This window comes from Melanerpes formicivorus, unplaced genomic scaffold (assembly GCF_026170545.1).
Source record: "Melanerpes formicivorus ecotype bairdi unplaced genomic scaffold, bMelFor1.0.p_v2 SCAF_96, whole genome shotgun sequence".
Taxonomy (NCBI): domain Eukaryota; kingdom Metazoa; phylum Chordata; class Aves; order Piciformes; family Picidae; genus Melanerpes; species Melanerpes formicivorus.
The window spans coordinates 1939997-1961280 of NW_027142448.1; the positions used below are offsets into that span (position 1 = coordinate 1939997).

General features: G+C 50.2%; 1 protein-coding gene across 1 annotated transcript in view; it reads left to right on the plus strand.

Annotated features, from left to right (window-relative positions):
• The window catches only part of CRACR2A (calcium release activated channel regulator 2A), a 91343-nt gene that overhangs the window by 35428 nt on the left and 34631 nt on the right, over positions 1-21284 (plus strand). Inside the window, 4 exon segments of the mRNA XM_068166071.1 lie at positions 3177-3364; positions 14563-14619; positions 19346-19391; positions 20404-20495. Of these exon segments, the coding sequence (XP_068022172.1) occupies positions 3177-3364; positions 14563-14619; positions 19346-19391; positions 20404-20495 (383 nt within the window).

A 21284-nucleotide genomic window follows, 5' to 3' on the forward strand; every position in this document is an offset into this window, starting at 1 on the left:
CTCTACAACTACCTGAAGGGAGGTTGTAGCCAGGAAGGGGTTGGTCTCTTCTCCCAGGCAAGCAGCACCAGAACAAGAGGACACAGTCTCAAGCTGTGCCAGGGGAAGTTTAGGCTGGAGGTGAGGAGAAAGTTCTTCACTGAGAGAGTTGTTAGCCACTGGAATGTGCTGCCCAGGGAGGTGTTGCAGTCCCCATCCCTGGAGGTGTTCAAGAGGGGATTGGATGTGGCACTTGGTGCCGTGGTCTAGTCATGAGGTCTGTGGTGACAGGTTGGACTTGATGATCTTTGAGGTCTCTTCCAACCTTGGTGACACTGTGACACAGCATTGGCATTAGTTTTATTTGATTTTTAAAAACTAAGTTTCCCTTTCTCCATTCATTGCATTGTTTATCATTAACAGTGTTATAGAATCATAGACTGGGTTTAGTTGCAAAAGACCTTTAAGATCATCAAGTCCAACCGTTATCTAACTCTACTTCTGGTGCTAAACCATGTTTTCTGTTTTTTCTAATTCATTTGTGGTTCCTGTTATTGAGCATTTAGCTCTGCAGTGCTGTGAAGGAAGGCTCTCTCCTCTTGCGCCCTGGCACTAAAATACCACTGAGTGTACTTTCAACATCATTCTTTTTCTCAGATTGTTGCAGTTTGAGCTGGGTGCCCCCCTGCAATGTTTACTTCCTGTGTCCAGAAGTCCAGCCCAGAGGGGTGGACACAGGAAATTATGTAGTATTTCATACCACAGTCCTTTGCACCACTATAAGATCCAGTGCGGAGTCTAGCACTATCTCTTATTCTTCCTCCTCCGTCAGCCGGTAACTGGGGAGATGTCTCCTGGCTTTGGGCCTGGCTAGGCCCAAGGCCATGGGGGGATGGGCAGTCTCAGATCTGGCCAGCTGAGACTAGCCTAGCAGTGGGAGGGGGAAGAAGGAGCCCTGGGATCTCGGGTGTACCCTCAGGTGGGGATGGGATCTCTCTGGGTCTGTTTTGGGATCTTTCTTTGTCACTGTGCTTTTTGGTTCTCTGTAAAAGTTCACTGCTTGCTATTTAAACTTTCCATCACTTTTGCAATCCGTTTGTCTGAGTGTTTATTGTTGCCAGGGGTGGGGAAGGGGGCTGCCTCAACCCAGCACATTCTAGAGAGATGCTAGACCCAGCTCAAACTGCAACACAGATGAGTAAGCACCAGGATTTCTAACACCTGTCACTGTGATTCTGGGAGCTGATGATGGCTGCCATTGCAGTTACAATTCCAGGCCACTCTTGTGCAGGTTTTGAGATGGCCACAGCATTCTGTGAGGGGGATTGCTGCTGCTCTTAAGCTTTTTGACAGTTCATCTTTGTGCATTGCTTTTTGCATTTCCCAAAACCACTCTCTGGGCAAGGCAGTCTTGTCTACTGCTGAACTGAAGCATCCTGTGTTTTGCTTCAGGTTGTCAAAGAACTGAAAGCAGTACTGAGAAGCTGAACTGATCTATCAGCATAAACCAGCATTGCTTGTCAGTACTACATAGAGAGAGTGATTGCCCATTGGAATGGGCTGCCCAGGGAGGTGGTGGAGTCACCATCACTGGAGGTGTTCAGGAGGAGACTTGATGGGGTGCTTGGTGCCATGGGTTAGTTGATTAGGTGGTGTTGGGTGATGGGTTGGACATGATGATCTTGAAGATCTCTTCCAACCTGGTCTACTCTACTCTACTCTACTCTACTCTACTCTACTCTACTCTACTCTACTCTACTCTACTCTACTCTATTCTTCTACTCTACTCTACTCTACTCTACTCTACTCTACTCTACTCTACTCTACTCTACTTCTATTCTATTCTATTCTATTCTATTCTATTCTATTCTATTCTATTCTATTCTATTCTATTCTATTCTATTCTATTCTATTCTATTCTATTCTATTCTAATGCCCAGCTACTCAGTGTTCCATGTGAACTGTAAGCCTGCTGAGGCTCCAGGTCAGCAGTAGGCTAAGCTGCTGTAAGTGTCACCGTGCTTTTGCTCCTCACCATTCACAGTCCCAGACAGAAAAGCATTTTCTGCTTTTTGTTTTGAATGTGGACCTTGAGGTTGCATTCAAACCCAAGACATGTGGCACATGGACAGGCTGGCAGATCTGTGTGTGGATGGATCTTGGCTTGGGTGAGCTCTGATTGTTGGAAGGTGCAAAGTGAGAGTTCTAACACTGTGTCTCAGACTGAACTGTCATCGTTGTGACTCTCCTAATACATTTTACATCTCTCAAAATGCATACTGGGGGGGAAAAAATGGAAAAAGCTTTTATATCTGCAGGCCAGCAGTGTCTGCCCTAATATGCAGTGGACTAATTTTAGTCTACACAACTTTTGCTGTCATCTTAATGTGCTCAGTTAGCCAGAAACCACTGTCATCTGCAGTTACCTGTTTCACAGGGAGGGTGTATCTTTTGCTTTTGCTCTTGCTCTCCACATGCACACCCAACCCAAGTGCACACAGTGCTTCTGCTCCAGCCCACAAGGAGCCTCTAAAGAAGGAAGGGGTCTTCTCTGGGTCCATCCCAGCTACACCAGGCATCTCATGCCTTGCTCATTACCATTACCAGCCATAGGTTGGACTTTATCATCTTTGAGGTCTTTTCCACCCTTACTGATTCTATGATTCTGTGATCTTTCCTTTGTACATACTTTGGAGATTTCATATGAAAGTGAATAAAAAAGCAGCTCCAATTCACAGTCCTTGGCAGATTTAGTGGAGGTGGCAGAAAGGTTACTGCTTGTTGCTATTACTGGGGATGGGAAGGTTTATCAGCTACCAGATTTAAATCTAACAGTTTTTAGGCAGAACTCTGAATCACTTTTTGTAGGCCCTGTCATTGTGGGAAATTGTCTAAAATAGCAGCTGTGAAAAGCAGCTCAGTACTGATAACCTGCTCTGTGAACACCTTTTTTGTGGTTTGTCCGGGTGCATTTTTTGGCTGGATTAAATGAAGTCACAGAGTGGAATGGCTTTATTTTTGTGTGACTTAAATATGTCTGTGCACAGAGCAGTGGAAGAGCACCATATAGGCTTTATTCATATGACTTTGACAGAAATAGTTTCCCTATTCAACTAACCTTTAAGACTTGAACTGAAAGCCTCAAAATCAAGATAGCTCAGCTAGAATACTTTGTGTTCTTTTTCCTTCCATCCCAGTTAGAGCAGCAACGTACAAACCTTCTCACTGGTAAAGAAGAAACCAAAGTAGAGAACACCAAACTGAAGCTGACTAACCAGGAGCTGATGAGAGACCTAGAGAGAACATCTCACAAGCTAAGCATGGCTCAACAACAGTTACAGGTGCTTCAGAAGGAGGTATCAAGACTAAATGAGGAGAAGGAACAGTAAGTCTCCAGCTGCAGTGGTTCTAGTGCACTTGCTTAACATGCCAATTGGGCTGCCTTCTCAGAGTGCTGTGATGTGAGTTTGCATTCAAAGAGACCACAAGTTAAAGCAGGAGCATTTCTGGTCATTTTCCCCAAAGTAATTCAGCATGTTTTCTGTAGCATGTCTGGCTTCTGCAGAATCTTTGGGTACTTCTTCAAGATATCAGTGTTTTCACACCCAACCCCCCTTATTTGTTGGGAGTATTTGGTAGTGACTGAGAGAAAGACAAGAGACTCAGTAAGTTGCTTGTATTATGCTTCTATTTCGGGCACCTGACACAAGTGGGATCTTTCCAAAGGACTTGTGTACCTTCAGAGAGTTGTGTGCAGGCTTTCATACAGGAGTTGTCCATCCAAACTGACAGAGGCATGTTTATTTCACAGAAAAGCCCAGCTATCTTCTGTCTGTACCAAAGATCATCTACCTATAAACAACAGAAGTACACATAATATCCAGATGTCTTCTATCTGTACAAAAGATCATCTCTCTAAGACTAACAGAAGTAAACACTGAAAAATCCTGTTATTGCTTATCGATGCAAGTACTATCTGTCTGTTCCTCTCCCCCTCCCTGCATTCCTCACTCCAGCTAGCAATGGGGAGTTCCTTATCCACTCTTACTCTGGTGAAATAAGAATTGTCTGCTCATCATTCCCCCCTTTCTTACAGCCAAGAGGATATTCCTGTACTATATTTGCTTAATGTCCTGTTTCCAGCTCATGCCTGAGGGTATCATTTTTATACTTCTGGTAGGATTCCCCACCACTCTTTCCAGTACACTTAATTATCTTAATCAAAGCTAACAGTAATATTATTAATAAACTGATCATTACAATTCCCAGCAACAACTGTTTAAGCCAGAGGATGTTGGGCATCCATGAGGTTAACTCTTCCCAGAGGGCTGATGATCCATGTGATGTATCATCCTTGCTCACCTCATGGAATACTTTCCCCATATATTTTCATAGTTTCATAGTTTCATTCAGGGTTGGAAGGGACCACAAGGATCATCTAGTTCCAACCCCCCTGCCATGGGCAGGGACACCCCACACTAGACCAGGCTGGACAGAGCCTCATCCAGCCTGGGCTTAAACACCTCCAGGAATAGGGCCTCAACCACCTCCCTGGACAACCCATTCCAGGGTCTCACCACTCTCATGGGGAAGAACTTCCTCCTCACCTCCAGCCTCAATCTCCCCACCTCCAGCTTCATTCCATTCCCCCTAGACCTGTCACTACCTGAGATCCTGAGCAGTCCCTCCCCAGCCTTCCTGTAGGCCCCCTTCAGATACTGGAAGGCCACAATGAGGTCACCTGGAAGCCTTCTCTTCTGCAGACTGAACAGCCCCAACTCCTTCAGTCTGTCCTCACAGGAGAGGTGCTCCAGCCCTCTGCTCATCCTCCTGGCCCTTCTCTGGACACCTTCCAGCACCTCCACATCCCTCTTGTAATAGGGGCTGCAGAACTGGACACAGTACTCCAGGTGGGGTCTCACCAGGGCTGAGCAGAGCAGGAGGATCACCTCCCTCGACCTGCTAGCCACACTTCTCCTGCTGCAGCCCAGGATCTGATTGGCTTTGCGGGCTGCAAGTGCACACTGAGAGCTCCTGGTGAGCTTTTTGTCCCCCAGCACCCCCAAGTCTCTCTCCTCAGGGCTACTTTCCAGCCAGTCACTGCCCAGCCTGTATTTGTGCCTGGGATTGCCTCGACCCAGATGCAGGACCCTGCACTTGCTCTTATTGAACTTCATGAGGTTGGCTTGTGCCCACCTCTCCAGCCTGTCCAGGTCCCTCTGGATGGCCTCCCTTCCCTCCAGCGTGTCTGCATCAGTTTTAATTTGTCCTGACTTATCTGCATAGGTGCAACAAGTGGTGTTTGTCAAGGTACACCCCCCTCCCATTTCAGCTGTACTCATATCCAAAGCCAGCCTGGTTTGCAGTGACACACTGCTCGCAGGCTTAACTTCCACCTGCAGGTTCTGCACCACGTCAGCTGCTGAGTCAGCAATGACTGCCTTTGGAGCTGATCTGTTTACTATTGCTTTGTCAAGTTGTGCAACACCCACTGCAGGGATCAATGCTCCAACAAAACTGTGATATCCAGTATTGTACCTAACAAGGGGATTTGCTGTCCTCCTGTGTCTTCTCCAGAGAGTTCTCCAATATCCCCTAGGCAGGATCTCATGATGGACAGTGATTTGAGGGGTTAAGCAGCCTGCAGTGCAAACTCCTGTCCACTTTAGGGGTAAGCTTTTTCTGGCACACCCATCCCCACATAACCACCAATATCCATAAGGGAGCAAGCAACTAGTTTGACTTAACAGGGCTACACCAGCCCCTACAACATCCAGCCTACTTTCTTTAGAAGAGGTACAGCCATTTCCCTGAACCCATGGATTGGCACCTGAGACTTCTCCAGGGGAAGAGTAATTCCAGCTGCAGCCCAACCCTGTTACATTTCTCCATCCTACCTTATTTTCACTGCTTTCATTACTTTCTACAAAAAGGGTTTGTGAAGGATCTACAATTAATAAGTCAAACTTTGGACCCAGGCTCTCTGAGCTATCCTTCCCATGCTGACAGTTGTGGAAGTTACTATCAGGTGTAGTCACCCAGTCTGATGGCCCCCAAGTCCAACTCATTGAGGCTACCCCAAATAAAGGGGTCCTCATTTGGCCTCGAGGATGTTCAGTGCATATCCAACAGTTAGAGAGATTAGTTTGCAAAGCCAATTCTTGCCTAACATTTAAGTACATATTGCCTTCCCATCCCTCAATAGTAACAACCAACAAACAAATCACAATTATTGATACAACTTGAGCTTCAGGGGCCCCTGGGATTTGAGTTTCCATTCTCTCACTGAGGTCTTCTTGACTCTGGTGTGGTGAATCCAAGCAGCTTGTTCCTTGATTTTGATGGCTGTGAAGGATGTCAGTAACACCTGATATGGTCCCCTCCACTTTGGCTCCAGAGGGTGCTCTGAAAGAGATCTGACAGAGACATAGTCTCCAGGTTCCACATCATGGGCTGGCCTGTCTAACCCTCTCACATTGGTTCCAATCACCTGTTTGTTAACAGTGCTCAGGTTCTTATCAATCTGCTGAAGATACTTGTTCAACATTTCCTCTCTGAATTGCTCTGGTTCAGAAGGGTCCAGAGGAGAGGCTGAGGGAGCTGGGATTGTTTAGCCTGGAGAAGAGGAGGCTCAGGGGTGACCTCATTGCTCTCTACAACTACCTGAAGGGTGGTTGTAGCCGGGAAGGGGTTGGCCTCTTCTCCCAGGCAACCAGCACCAGAACAAGGAGACACAGTCTCAAGCTGCACCAGGGGAGGTTTAGACTCAAGGTGAGGAGGAAGTTCTTCACCGAGCGAGTCATTCAGCATTGGAATGTGCTGCCCAGGGAGGTGGTGGAGTCATCGACCCTGGAGGTGTTCAAGAGGGGATTGGACGTGGCACTTGATGCCATGGTCTAGTCATGGGGTCTGTGTTGATAGGTTGGACTTGATGATCCTCGAGGTCCTTTCCAACCTAAGTGATACTGTGATACTGTGATTTCCTCTCTGAATTGCCCTGGTTCAGAAGGGTCCAGAGTTCCTACTACATAAGGTCTTCCAAACAGGATTTCAAATGGGCTCAACCCTTCCTCTAGCCTTTGCTTAGTTCAAATTCACAACAGGGCACTTGGTAATGCTTGTGGTCAAGGCAGGTTTGCTTCCTGTCCAATTTCTACTATCTGATTGTTGATTAAATGGTTGATTTTCTCCACTTGCCCACTCCAATGTGGATTGTAGGGGGTGTGGAGTTGCCAATCAATCCCTAAAATTTTGCTCACTTGCTGTACCACCTTGGCCACAAAATGAGGTCCCCTGTCTGAGGAAGTAGCAGCAGGTACCCCAAAATGAGGTGTTATCTCTTGTAACACTGCCTTAGTAACCTCCCCTGCTTTGTTTGTGCGACAGGGAAATGCTCCTGGCCTGCCAGAGAAGGTGTCAGTGAGCACCAACAGGCACCTGGATCCCCCCTTTCCTGGGAGCTCAGCAAAATCAATTTGCCATTGTTGTCCTGGATCATTTCCTTTGCTAATCTGTCCCAGCCTAACTCCTCTCCTTACCTTGGGGTTAGCCTTAAGACACACCTCACATTGCCGGGTTACATGACTTGTAAAGGGCACCTTAATCCAGACTGGGTCCCCCTCAGGCCCTACTGCTTGTCACAGAGGGGCCTGAATGAGTGCCTGGGAAGCTGGGGCATTTGCTTGCTGTCCTCGGGTCCTTCTTGCCACTGGGCTTCCCTCTGGGAACTGACTCCAGTATCCCTCTCTGAATTGCTGCCACTCCCAGAACTTCCTATGTTATTTTCTGAACCCTCTGTAATTATCCTGGAAATTGATAAAATCCAGGCAGGTCTTTTGGTTCCTCAAGTTTAAGACACCTCTGCCCTACGCTACACGCAGAGCAACACCTTTTCAACCATGTCTGCCTCCTATTCTTGGCCTTGCTTTATTTTTCAAGAGCCAAAACCATTGGATCAGAGGGAGCTCTGATACCACAGTCCCTTTGAGACTCAGGATGCTCTCGGAGATAGAAAAACATATCAGCATATATTCATAGTATCATAGTATCATAGTAACAGTCAGAGTTGGAAGGGACCACAAGGATCATCTAGTTCCAACCCCCTGCCATGGGCAGGGACACCCCACACTAGATCAGGCTGGCCACAGCCTCATCCAGCCTGGCCTTAAACGCCTCCAGGGACAGGGCCCCAACCACCTCCCTGAACAACCCATTCCAGGGCTTCACCACTCTCATGGGGAAGAACCTCCTCCCCACCTCCAGCTTCATTCCATTCCCCCTAGTCCTATCACTCCCTGAGATCCTGAGCAGTCCCTCCCCAGCCTTCCTGTAGCCCCCTTCAGATCCTGGAAGGCCACAATGAGGTCACCTGGGAGCCTTCTCTTCTCCAGACTGAACAGCCCCAATTCCTTCAGTCTGTCCTCACAGGACATTGTCTCATATTGTCTCATATTGTCTCATCCCATTTCTTTTCTCTTCTTAAAGCCAACATAAATTGCAGCAAGGTGTCATTCTCCAGACTCCATTTCCAGGCCATTTCTCTCCACCATCTAATTTATACAATGGCCACCACCAGGTACAAAATTTAATTAGAGTCTTTTGATTTGTTGATCCTCCTGGGGGGCCTCCAATTTCCCCCCAGTGGGCAAGTATACAACCAAGTGGGCTGTGTCTTGGGATCTCACTCCTTTGTCTCCCTCCCATTTTACACAATACAACACGGCACTGCCTTTTTACAACGCTGAGCACACAGCAAATACAATTACAACAATAATTATTGGCCACATTCCCATGCACAAGTTTCACTTCGTGGATCTTTTCTATGTCTCAACCACACACACACTCAGCCACACATTCAAAACCTAAACAATATTTCTAATACTTAGTTTCATAGTTTCATAGTTTCATTCAGGGTTGGAAGGGACCACAAGGATCATCTAGTTCCAACCCCCCTGCCATGGGCAGGGACACCCCACACTAGATCAGCCTGGCCACAGCCTCAGCCAGCCTGGGCTTAAATACCCCCAGGGACGGGGCCTCGACCACCTCCCTGGACAACGCATTCCAGGGTTTCACCACTCTCATGGTGAAGAACCTCCTCCTCACATCTAGCCTGAATCTCCCCACCTCCAGCTTCATTCCATTCCCCCTAGTCCTATCACTACCTGATATCCTGAGAAGTCCTTCCCCAGCCTTCCTGTAGGCCCCTTTCAGATACTGGAAGGCCACAATTAGGTCACCTCGGAGCCCTCTCTTCTGCAGACTGAACAGCCCCAACTCCTTCAGTCTGTCCTCATAGGAGAGGTGCTCTAGCCCTCTGATCATCCTTGTGGCCCTTCTCTGGACACCTTCCAGCACCTCCACATCCCTCTTGTAATAGGGGCTCCAGAACTGGACACAGTACTCCAGGTGGGGTCTCACCAGGGCTGAGTAGAGGGGGAGGATCACCTCCCTCGACCTGCTAGCCACACTTCTCCTGATGCAGCCCAGGATCTGATTGGCTTTGCGGGCTGCAAGTGCACACTGAGAGCTCATGTTGAGCTTTTTGTCCACCAGCACCTCCAAGTCTCTCTCTTCAGGGCTACTTTCCAGCCAGTCACTGCCCAGCCTGCATTTGTGCCTGGGATTGCCTCCACCCAGATGCAGGACCCTGCCCTTGCTCTTATTGAACTTCATGAGGTTGGCTTGTGCCCACCTCTCCAGCCTGTCAAGGTCACTCTGGATGGCCTCCCTTCCCTCCAGCGTGTCTGCTGCACCACACAGCTTGTTGTCATCAGCAAACCTGCTGAGGCTGCACTCAATGCCACTGTACATGTCCCCCACAAAGATGTTGAATAAGACAGGTCCCAGGACTGATCCCTGAGGGACTCCGCTTGTCACTGGCCTCCACTGGGACATGGAGCCATTGACAGCCACTCTTTGGGTGCAGCCATCAAGCCAGTTCCTTATCCATCTAGTGGTCCACCCATCACACCCATGTGTCACCAGTTTGGAGACCAGGATGTGGTGTGGGACAGTGTGGAAGGCTTTGCTCAGGTCCAGGTAAACGACATCAGCTGCTCTCCCCTCATCTATTAATTTTGTCACCTGCTCATAGAAGGCCACCAGGTTGGTCAGGCAGGATTTGCCCTTGGCAAAGCCATGCTGACTGTTCCCAATCACCTCTTCACTATTCTTTTGAGCGAGTAGTGACTCCAGGAGGATCTGCTCCATGATCTTTCCAGGCACAGAGGTGAGACTGACTGGCCTGGAGTTCCCTGGTTCCTCCTTCTTGCCCTTTTTGAAGATGGGGGCAATGTTTCCCCTTTTCCAGTCTGTGGGGACTTCACCAGACTGCCAGGACTTTTGAAATATAATAGAGAGGGGTTTAGCAACCTCCTCTGCCAGTTCTCTCAGTACCCCTGGGTGTAACCCGTCGGGTCCCATGGACTTGAACACTTTCAGGTTCTTCAGATGATCACCAACCTGATCTGCACTTACAATGGGCAGTTCTTCCTCCCTGTCCCTGGCTTTGACTTCCATAACATCAGGAGTGTGGCTAGAGGCCCTTGCAGTGAAGACTGAGGTAAAGAAGTTATTGAGTACCTCAGCCTTTTCCTCATCACAGGTGACCATGTCACCATTTTCTTTTCTGAGGGGGCCCACACCTTCTCTAGGCTTCTTCTTCCCATTAATATACCTGTAAAAGTTCTTAGTGTTCCCTTTAATCTCCCTGGCTAGATTCAACTCAAACTCTGCTTTGGCTTTCCTAACCAGGACTCTTGCTGCTCGGGTAGCTTCCTTGTATTCCCCCTGTTCTACCTGTCCTTCCCTCCACTTCCTGTAGAGTTTCCTTTTAAGTAATAGTGTGTCCAGTAGCTCCTTGCCCATCCAGGCAGGCGTCCTAGCATTCTTACCTGCTTTTCTCTTTGTTGGTACACAGAGCTCCTGGACACAGAGGAGGTGGTCCTTGAATACTGACCAGCTGTCCTGGGTCCCTCTTCCCTCCAGGGCTTTGTCCCATGACACTTTGGCTAGCAGATCCCTGAAGCGATCAAAATCTGCATGCCTAAAGTCTAGGGTCATGAGCTTGGAATACTTCCTCCTGATTGCCCTGAGGATGTTAAATTCAACTGCTTCATGGTCACTGCAGCCAAGGCCGTCTATGAGCCTCACATTGCTTACCAGCCCTTCCCTGTTGGTGAGAACAAGGTCCAGCATAGCACCATTTCTTGTTGGTTCCTCCACCATTTGGAGGAGGAAGTTGTCTTCTATGCAGTCCAGGAACATCCTGGATTGCTGGTGCCTTGCTGTGTTGTCCCTCCAGCAGATATCCGGGTGGTTGAAATCACCCATGAGGACCAGGGCTTGTGACCTGGAAGCTGCTTCTATTTGCCTATGGAGGGCCTCATCTGCTTGGATCTGCTGGTCAGGTGGCCTGTAGGAGACCCCCACAGTAATATCTTCTTCCCCTGTCCTGCCTTTAATTTTGACCCATACACTCTCAACTAGCTCATCATCCCTCCCCAGTTGGAGCTCCACTGATTCCAACTGGCTATTGACATAGAGGGCAACACCTCCTCCTCTCCTTCCCTGCCTATCCTTCCTAAAGAGTTTATACCCATCTATGCCTACATCCCAGTCATGGGATTCATCCCACCAAGTTTCAGTAACAGCCACTATGTCGTGGCATCCCAGCAGCACAGTGGCCCTTAACTCATCCTGTTTGTTGCCCAAGCTGCACGCATTCGCATAGAAGCACTTCAGCTGGGCTGGCCCTGTCCTCCTCTTGTGCCAAATCCCCTCGGTTTCCACAGAATGTCCTGGTGGATCATTCGTGGCTTGCCTCAGGGTAGCAAGTTGAGAGCCCTTACCAGCTCTCCTTCTCTCTACTGCTGGTGAGCTGCCCCTCTGTTTGTCACCAGCCAGCAGGAGACTATTAACCCCTTCCCCCTTCAAATCTAGTTTAAAGCCCTATCAATGAGCCCTGCCAATTCCTGCCCCAGGATTCTTATCCCCCTCTGGGACAAGTGTGTCCCATGAGTTGTTTTCAGCTCAGGTGCCTTGAAAACCAATCCATGATTGTGGAACCCAAAGCCCTGTCGATGGCACCAGCCCCTGAGCCATGAACTGATCTGTCAGCCCTTCCTCAGTGTGTCCTCATCCATTGCTGACGTTAGAGGGATGGCAGAGAACACGACTTGAGCCCCTGATACCTTTAGCATTTGCCCTAAGGTTCTGAAGTCTTTTTTAATAGATTGTGAGCCTCTCATTGTTACATCGTCACTGCCCACCTGAAAGACCAGCAGTGGGTAGTAGTCCGAAGGACTCACGAGGTTGGGAATTCTATCTACAACATCTTTTACTTGGGCACCAGGGAGGCAGCTGACCGCTCTATGAAATGGGTCTGGTCTGCATATTGGGCCCTCTGTTCCCTTCAGTAGGGAGTCTCCTATGACGATGACCCTGCGAGGTTTCTTTTCTGGGTAAGTTTTGATGGCTGGAGTTCTTTGGGGACCCTCTTGGCCCCTCACAGACTTAATACTTATAATTCCCTTTGGGACCCCCCTGGTCCCACACTACAAACAATGCTCATAATATATAAACAATGCTTATAGTTACCCTCGGGACCCCACTGGTCCCAACCCAAGAGCTCTTTTACCTAGGGGTGCAATAAATGCCTCTCTCCTGCGCAGGGCATCCCCTCACGGCTTACAGAGTTACCATCCCTGGAGGTGTTTAAGGCCAGGCTGGATGAGGCTGTGGCCAGGCTGATGTAGTGTGGGGTGTCCCTGCCCATGGCAGGGGGGTTGGAACTAGATGATCCTTGTGGTCCCTTCCAACCCTGACTGATTCTATGATACCCCTTTTGTAGAGGCAAACCTTCTCTTTGGCGGCAGTCTTGTCTGTTCCTACAGCGATCTGGTGAGTAGCGGAGCTCTCCTCGAGAATATCTCGGGGGGCCCTGAGAGGTCCTGCTCCTCAGCAGGTCCTGCAGCCGAGCAGAGTGCGCCTGCCTAGCCAAAACTGACGTAGAGAAAGACAAGAGACTCAGTAAGTTAGGGGCAGATGTTAGTCAGTTAGAGGGCAGAAGGGCTCTGCAGAGGGACCTCGACCGACTGGACAGATGGGCAGAGTCCAACAGGATGGCATTCAACAAGTCCAAGTGTCGAGTGCTGCACTTTGGCTACGGCAATCCCATGCAGAGCTACAGGCTGGGGTTGGAGTGACTGAGAGCTCCCAAAGAGAGAGGGACCTGGGGGTGCTGATCAACAGCCACCTGAATATGAGCCAGCAGTGTGCCCAGGTGGCCAGGAGGGCCAATAGCATCCTGGCCTGCATTAGGAATAGTGTGGCCAGCAGGAGCAGGGAAGTCATTGTGCCCTGTACTCTGCATTGGTTAGGCCACACCTTGAGTCCTGTGTCCAGTTCTGGGCTCCTCAGTTTAAGAAGGACATTGAAACACTTGAGTGTGTCCAGAGAAGGGCAACAAGGCTGGGGAGAGGCCTTGAACACAAGCCCTATGAGGAGAGGCTGAGGGAGCTGGGATTGTTTAGCCTGGAGAAGAGGAGGCTCAGGGGTGACCTCATTGCCCTCTACAACTACCTGAAGGGTGGTTGTAGCCAGGAAGGGGTTGGCCTGTTCTCCCAGGCAAGCAGCACCAGAACAAGAGGACACAGTCTCAAGCTGCGCCAGGGGAGGTTTAGACTCGAGGTGGGGAGGAAGTTCTTCACCGAGCGAGTCATTTGGCATTGGAACGAGTTGCCCAGGGAGGTGGTTGAGTCATCGACCCTGGAGGCGTTCAAGGGGAGATTGGACGTGGCACTTGGTGCCATGGTCTAGGCATGGGGTCTGTGTTGATAGGTTGGACTCGATGATCCTCGAGGTCCTTTCCAACCTAAGTTATACTGTGATACTGTGACAAACCATTACCACACAGGCCCCCGGTTCCCCTGCCCCCATGGGGAAGCACAGCCTCTGTGGCACGCAGGAGCGGTGCCAGGGGGAGGCCGGAGCAGCAGCACTCACATAATAACGTAGTTATCTTTGTTTTCCTGAAAACCCTACCCACAATTATGCACAAACTAGTTACTGTGCTGCCCTGGCCTTGACTCCAGCTGCTGTGCTGCCCTGGGCCTTGGCTCCAGCTGCTGTGCTGCCCTGGGCCTTGACTCCAGCTGCTGCGCTGCTCTGAGCCCTGATTCCAGCTGCTGTGCATCCCTGGGCCTTGACTCCAGCTGCTGTGCATCCTTGAGCCTTGACTCCAGCTGCTGTGCATCCCTGAGCCTTGACTCCAGCTGCTGTGCATCCCTGGGCCTTGACTCCAGCTGCTGTGCTGCTCTGAGCCTTGATTCCAGCTGCTGTGCATCCCTGAGCCTTGACTCCAGCTGCCGTGCTGCCCTGGCCTTGACTCCAGCTGCTGTGCATCCCTGGGCCTTGACTCCAGCTGCTGTGCTGCCCTGGGCTTTCTTAAACTGCATATCTGTTCATGCAGAATAGTCTGCAGGTTTGGGGAGGCTCAAGTATTGCTGTTCCCAGGGTGAGAGGTTTTTGAAGTGTTGTTACCATGGTTAGAACAATTCTGTGCATCTCCTTCCATGACAGGGAGGTGTCCCTAGTGACAGAAACCTTACAGGAAGAGAAGCAGCTGAGCTTTTTAAGGCAATGTCGACCTTGCATTCATCAAGACCTTGCTGACTCATTCTAAAGAGATCCATCAAAGGATGGCATTATGTTACTGTGTACTGGCTGTAGGTCTCCAGGTGTTGGCAGGGATGTCACTGTGGGAGTGATGTCTGTGCTAGAGAGCAGAGGCCAGGCCTGCTGTATATGCCTTGGCTGAGCTGGAGATGCTTCTTCCCAGAGCATCTTTCCTAGTGCTGTGGTTTGCAGTGCTGCAGCTGGGTGTTGGTAACACACCAGTGTTCTGGCTGCTGCTGAGCCAAGCACGAGGGCTGTGGTTTCACAGCATTTTCCACCCCAACAGTAGGCCAAGAGATGCCCAAGATCTTGGGTAGGGACACAGCTGGGCCAGCGGACCCAAAGTGACCACAGTGGTGTTTGATACCATATGACATCAGCTCAGAGGGAAAAGCTAAGTGAAAGGAGGCAGTGTGGTGGCATTTGTGGATGGTATCTGTCCCCCCAAGCAACCACTACGTGTGTTGAACCCCTGCTTCCTGGGGAGTGCCTGAACAGTGTCTGCTGATGGGAGGTAGAGAATAACATCTATGTTTGCTCTTGGATCCACATGTGTCCTTTGCCTTTGCTTTTCATCCTGTGAAATTGCTTCCATCTTAACTCACAGGCCTTTCACAGAATCACACAGTCACCAAGGCTGGAAGAGACCTCAAAGATCATCAAGTCCAACCTGTCACCACAGACCTCATGACTAGACCATGGCACCAAGTGCCACATCCAATCCCCTCTTGAACACCTCCAGGGATGGGGACTCCACCACCTCCCTGGGCAGCACATTCCAATGGCCAATCTCTCTCTGTGAAGAACTTTCTCCTCACCTCCAGCCTAAACTTCCCCTGGCACAGCTTGAGACTGTGTCCTCTTGTTCTGCTGCTGGGTGCCTGGGAGAAGAGACCAACCCCCACCTGGCTACAACCTCCCTTCAGGTAGTTGTAGAGGGCAATGAGGTCTCCCCTGGGCCTCCTCTTCTCCAGGCTAAACAATCCCAGCTCCCTCAGCCTCTCCTCACAGGGCTGTGCTCAAGGCCTCTCCCCAGCCTTGTTGCCCTTCTCTGGACATGTTCAAGTCTCTCAATGTCCTTCTTAAACTGAGGGGCCCAGAACTGGACACAGGACTCAAGGTGTGGCCTAACCAATGCACAGTACAGGGCACAATGACTTCCCTGCTCCTGCTGGCCACACTGTTCCTGATGCAGGCCAGGATGCCATTGGCCTTCTTGGCCACCTGGGCACACTGCTGGCTCATGTTTAGGTGACTGTCAATCAGCACCCCCAGGTACCTCTCTGATTGGCAGCTCTCAGCCACTCTGACCCCAGCCTGTAGCTCTGCCTGGGGTTGCTGTGGCCAAAGTGCAGCCCCTGGCACTTGGACTTGTTGAATGCCATCCTGTTGGACTCTGCCCATCTGTCCAGTCGGTCGAGGTCCCTCTGCAGAGACCTTCTGCCCTCCAACTGACCAACATCTGCTCCCAGCTTGGTGTCATCTGCAAACTTGCTGATGACTGACTCAATGCCCTCATCCAGATCATCAATGAAGATGTTAAAGAGCACAGGGCCCAGCACTGATCCCTGGGGGACACCACTGGTGCCTGGCTGCCAGCTGGCTGTGGCACCATTCACCACCACTCTCTGGGCTCAGCCTCCAGCCAGTTCCTAACCCAGCTCAGAGTGCTGCTGTCCAAGCCAGGGGCTGACAGCTTAGCCAGCAGTTTGCTGTGGGGGATGGTGTCAAAGGCCTTGCTGAAGTCCAGGCAGACCACATCCACAGCCTGCCCCACATCCACCAGGCAGTCCCCTGGGCATAGAAGGAGATCAGGTTGGAGAGGCAGGACCTGCCCTTCCTAAACCCTAAATCCATGTTGTTTATATTTTCCCTTTCCCCTGTCCATCTAAGTAGGAGAGTCACAGCTTTGGTGGGCATCTGGCCCCCCAGCCATGGCCAAATTACCACAGCTGAGCCGCTCAGCCTTGACAGTGGTACCACTGGGAAATCGTGTGTAAGAAAGGGTAGAAAACACTGCAGCAGTGGAGAGAAGAATAAGAAAAAAATGTGTGGGAAACAAACTGGAGTGCTGGCAACTCAGGAAGAGTACAAAGTTATTGCAAGGATTTGCAGAGAGAAATTAGAAAGGCCAAAGCTCAGCTAGACCTTCATTTGGGCAGTGTCATTAGACACAAAATGTTTCTATAAATATGTTCACAGTAGAAGAAGAGCTGAGGAGAGTCTCCGCCCACTGCTGGGTGCAAAGAGAAACCTGGTGACCAAGGGCAAGGAAAAGGATGAGCTGATGAATGCCTACTTTGCCTCAGTCATTGTTAGCAATACCATTTGCTTCCTGGGGGTCCAGCTCCCTGAACTGGCCGACAGGGATGGGGAGCAGAGTGCAGTCCCCATAATCATAGTATCACAGTATCAGTCAGGGTTGGAAGGGACCACAAGGATCATCTAGTTCCAACCCCCCTGCCATGGGCAGGGACACCCCACACTACATCAGCCTGGCCACAGCCTCAGCCAGCCTGGCCTTAAACACCTCCAGGGACAGGGCCCCAACCACCTCCCTGGACAACCCATTCCAGGGTTTCACCACTCTCATGGGGAAGAACTTCCTCCTCACCTCCAGCCTGAATCTCCCCACCTCCAGCTTCATTCCATTCCCCCTAGTCCTATCACTCCCTGACATCCTGAGCAGTCCCTCCCCAGCCTTCCTGTAGCCCCCTTCAGATCCTGGAAGGCCACAATGAGGTCACCTGGGAGCCTTCTCTTCTGCAGACTGAACAGCCCCAACTCCTTCAGTCTGTCCTCACAGCAGAGGTGCTCCAGCCCTCTGCTCCTCCTCCTGGCCCTTCTCTGGACACCTTCCAGCACCTCCACATCCCTCTTGGAATAGGGGCTCCAGAACTGGAGGCAGTACTCCAGGTGGGGTCTCAGCAGAGCTGAGCAGAGGGGGAGAATCACCTCCCTTGCCCTGCTGGCCACACTTCTCCGGCTGCAGCCCAGGATCTGATTGGCTTTGTGGGCTGCAAGTGCACACTGAGAGCTCCTGGTGAGCTTCTCCTCCCCCAGCACCCCCAAGGCTCTCTCCTCAGGGCTGCTTTCCAGCCAGTCCCTGCCCAGCCTGCATTTGTGCCTGGGTTTGCCTCGACCCAGATGCAGGACCCTGCCCTTGGTCTTGTTGAAGCTCCTGAGGTTGGCTTGTGCCCACCTCTCCAGCCTGTCCAGGTCCCTCTGGATGGATCCCTTCCCTCCAGCTGTCTGCTGCACCACACAGCTTGGTGTCATCAGCAAACCTGCTGAGGGTGCACTCAATGCCACTGTCCATGGCACCCACAAAGATGTTGAACAAGCCTGGTCCCAGGACTGATCCCTGAGGGACTCTGCTTGTCCCTGGCCTCCCCTGGGACATGGAGCCATTGACAGCCACTCTTTGGGTGCAGCCATCAAGCCAGTTCCTTATCCATCTAGTGGTCACCCATCACACCCATGTGTCACCAGCCTGGAGACCAGGATGTGGTGTGGGACAGTATGGAAGGCTTTGCTCAGCTCCAGGTAAATGACATCAGTTGCTTGCCCCTCAGCTATTAATTTTGTCACCTGCTCATAGAAGGCCACCAGGTTGGTCAGGCAGGATTTGCCCTTGGTGAAGCCATGCTGACTGTTCCCAGTCACCTCTTCACTATTCTTCTGAGCCAGTAGTGACTCCAGGAGGATCTGCTCCATGATCTTTTCAGGCACAGAGGTGAGACTGCCTGGCCTGGAGTTCCCTGGTTCCTCCTTCTTACCCTTTTTGAAGATGGGGGCAATGTTTCCCCTTTTCCAGTCTGTGGGGACTGCCCCAGACTGCCATGACTTTTGAAATATAATAGAGAGGGGTTCAGCAACCTCCTCTGCCAGTTCTCTCAGTACCCCTGGGTGTATCCCGTCGGGTCCCATGGACTTGGACACTTTCAGGTTCTTCAGGTGATCACCAACCTGATCTTCACTTCCCATGGGCAGTTCTTCCTCCCCGTCCCTGGCATTGTCTTCCATAACATCAGGAGTGTGGCTGGAGGCCCTTGCAGTGAAGACTGAGGTAAAGAAGTTATTGAGTACCTCAGCCTTTTCCTCATCACTTGTGAATGTGGGAGGAAATGATCAGTGATCTGTTGTGCCACTTAGATGTGCTCAGGTCTATGGGGCCTAGAGGAAATGGACCTGCAGGGGAGGTTTAGGCTGGGTATTAGGAATTATTTCTTCACTGAAAAGATATCAAACATTGGAATAGTTTGCTGAGTTCAATAGTGGAGTTACCATCCCTGGAGGTATTTAAAGTGGCATGTGGGCCTGGTGCTTAGGGACTTGATTCAGTGGTGACCTTGCAGTGCTTGGTTGAAGGTTGGACTAAATGACCTTTGAAGGTCTCTTCCAACCACAGATATTCTGTGATTGTGTAACATTGTTTTGAGGGCCATGTGCCAGCTTGCTTTAATCATCATAGCCCTATGGAAATGCAGTGACCCAGACAAGGAACTGGCTTGGCTGTGGTGAGAATATAAAGCATGATCAAGAATGGAGATATGACAAACTAAAGTGCATTTGTCTTGCCTTTCACACTGCCAGCTGTCCAGTTTGACTGCTGGTGCCGAGCAGAAATGTCAGCACTTCGAAGTGTTTGTCCTCAGTGTTTCTTTTGCTTGTGTTTCCTTTGCAGGGAGAGGAGCAAACCTCTCAAAGATGAACATGATGTCATTGTACAGGTAAACGCTGTGATTTTCCAACCCTATGTTTAGCATACATATTAGAACAGTCTCAAAAGAAGGGGATCAAAAGGCTGTGCAGGAAAGAAATGCTTGTGCTGTGCAAATTCTGCCCCATTCTGCATTCATACCCTCTTTTTTTTTTCTCACTGGAGAATAAGATTTTTAAATGTCCTGAACAATTTTAAGAGCTGCATGTTCAGAATGATAAAGCTGGAGCTACCTCGAGGGAGGTGAGTGTATTTTATCAGGAGCTATGGAAGAGTCAGGGGAGGATGAAATAACTTAAAGATGGAACAATTCAATTGTGGTCATCTGTTCAGTCAAGAGTTGCTAATATCCTGAAACATTTATACAACAGTGCAAGATCTGACTCCCTGAATCAATGCCTGAATGCCTCTTAGTACTGGGTAAGAGTAGACTGCATTAACTTTCTATCCAGCAACAAAAAGTGAGCCCCTAAGAAATTCCAGAAGCACTCTGGCTTAAGGAGGCTAAGCCTGCTTAATTTCATAGTATATAGTATCAGTCAGGGTTGGAAGGGACCACAAGGATCATCTAGTTCCAACCCCCCTGCCATGGGCAGGGACACCCCACACTACATCAGCCTGGCCACAGCCTCATCCAGCCTGGCCTTAAACACCTCCAGGGACAGGGCCTCAACCACCTCCCTGCACAACCCACTCCAGGGCTTCACCACTCTCATGGGGAAGAACTTCCTCCTCAGACTTGTTTGTGTTCTCAGTCCTACCAGAAGCTGCCAGTGTAAAAATTCAATCTATTGACTTCTTTTCATGATGTTATGCCCTTGTATTTGAGGCCACTTGGTTTGCAGAGCACATGAATTCTGTCAGGATTGAGAGTTTTCATGTTCTGGATTTTGAAGCATTTGTACCCCCAGGATGTTTGCTGATATTTTTCCCCCTGCATTATTTGGGCATTAGTGATGAAGGCAGTTAGCCATCAGGAGCAACAGGAGGAAATTAATAAGTGGTACTTTGTATTTCTGCAGAAATGCAAAATAGGTGTCCCAGAAGCCAGCTGGAAGCAAAGACCAGGGTCTGTCGTTGGGAAAGACAAAGAGGGCAAGATGCTATCTAACAGGTAAGAACTGCTTCTCAGGTGTTCCCTGTTTGAGTACAACGAGGCTTACAGAGGGGAGGTGTTGACTCTGTGCTTTGGCATACCTTTGGGCCTTCAGAGCATGCATTTCAACATTACGGAATCACAGAGCTCTCAGGGCTGGAAGGGACCTCAAGGCTCAGCCAGTTCCAACCCCCTGCCATGGGCAGGGACACCTCACACTACAGCAGGTTGCTCACAGCCACATCCAGCCTGGCCTTAAAAACCTCCAGGGATGAGGCTTCCACCACCTCCCTGGGCAACCTGTGTCAGGCTCTCACCACCCGCAGGGGAAAGAACTTCTTCCTAACATCCTTTATTAGAATAAACCTTTATTAGAATAAACCAAACCAGGTTGGAAGAGACCTTCAAGATCATTGTGTCCAACCCATCAACCAATCCAACCCACCCAAACAGCTAACCCATGGCACCAAGCACCCCATCAAGTCTCCTCCTGAACACCTCCAGGGATGGTGACTCCACCACCTCCCTGGGCAACCCATTCCAATGGGCAATCACTCTCTCTGTGTAGAACTTCTTCCTAACATCCAACCTAAACCTCCCCTGGCACAGCCTGAGACTGTGTCCTCTTGTTCTGGTACTGGGTGCCTGGGAGAAGAGACCATCATCTGCCTGTCTACAACCTCCCTTCAGGTAGTTGTAGAGAGTGATAAGGTCACCCCTGAGTCTCCTCCTCTCCAGGCTAAGCAGCCCCAGCTCCCTCAGCCTCTCCTCATAGGGCTGTGTTCCAATCTCAATTTACCCATTTCT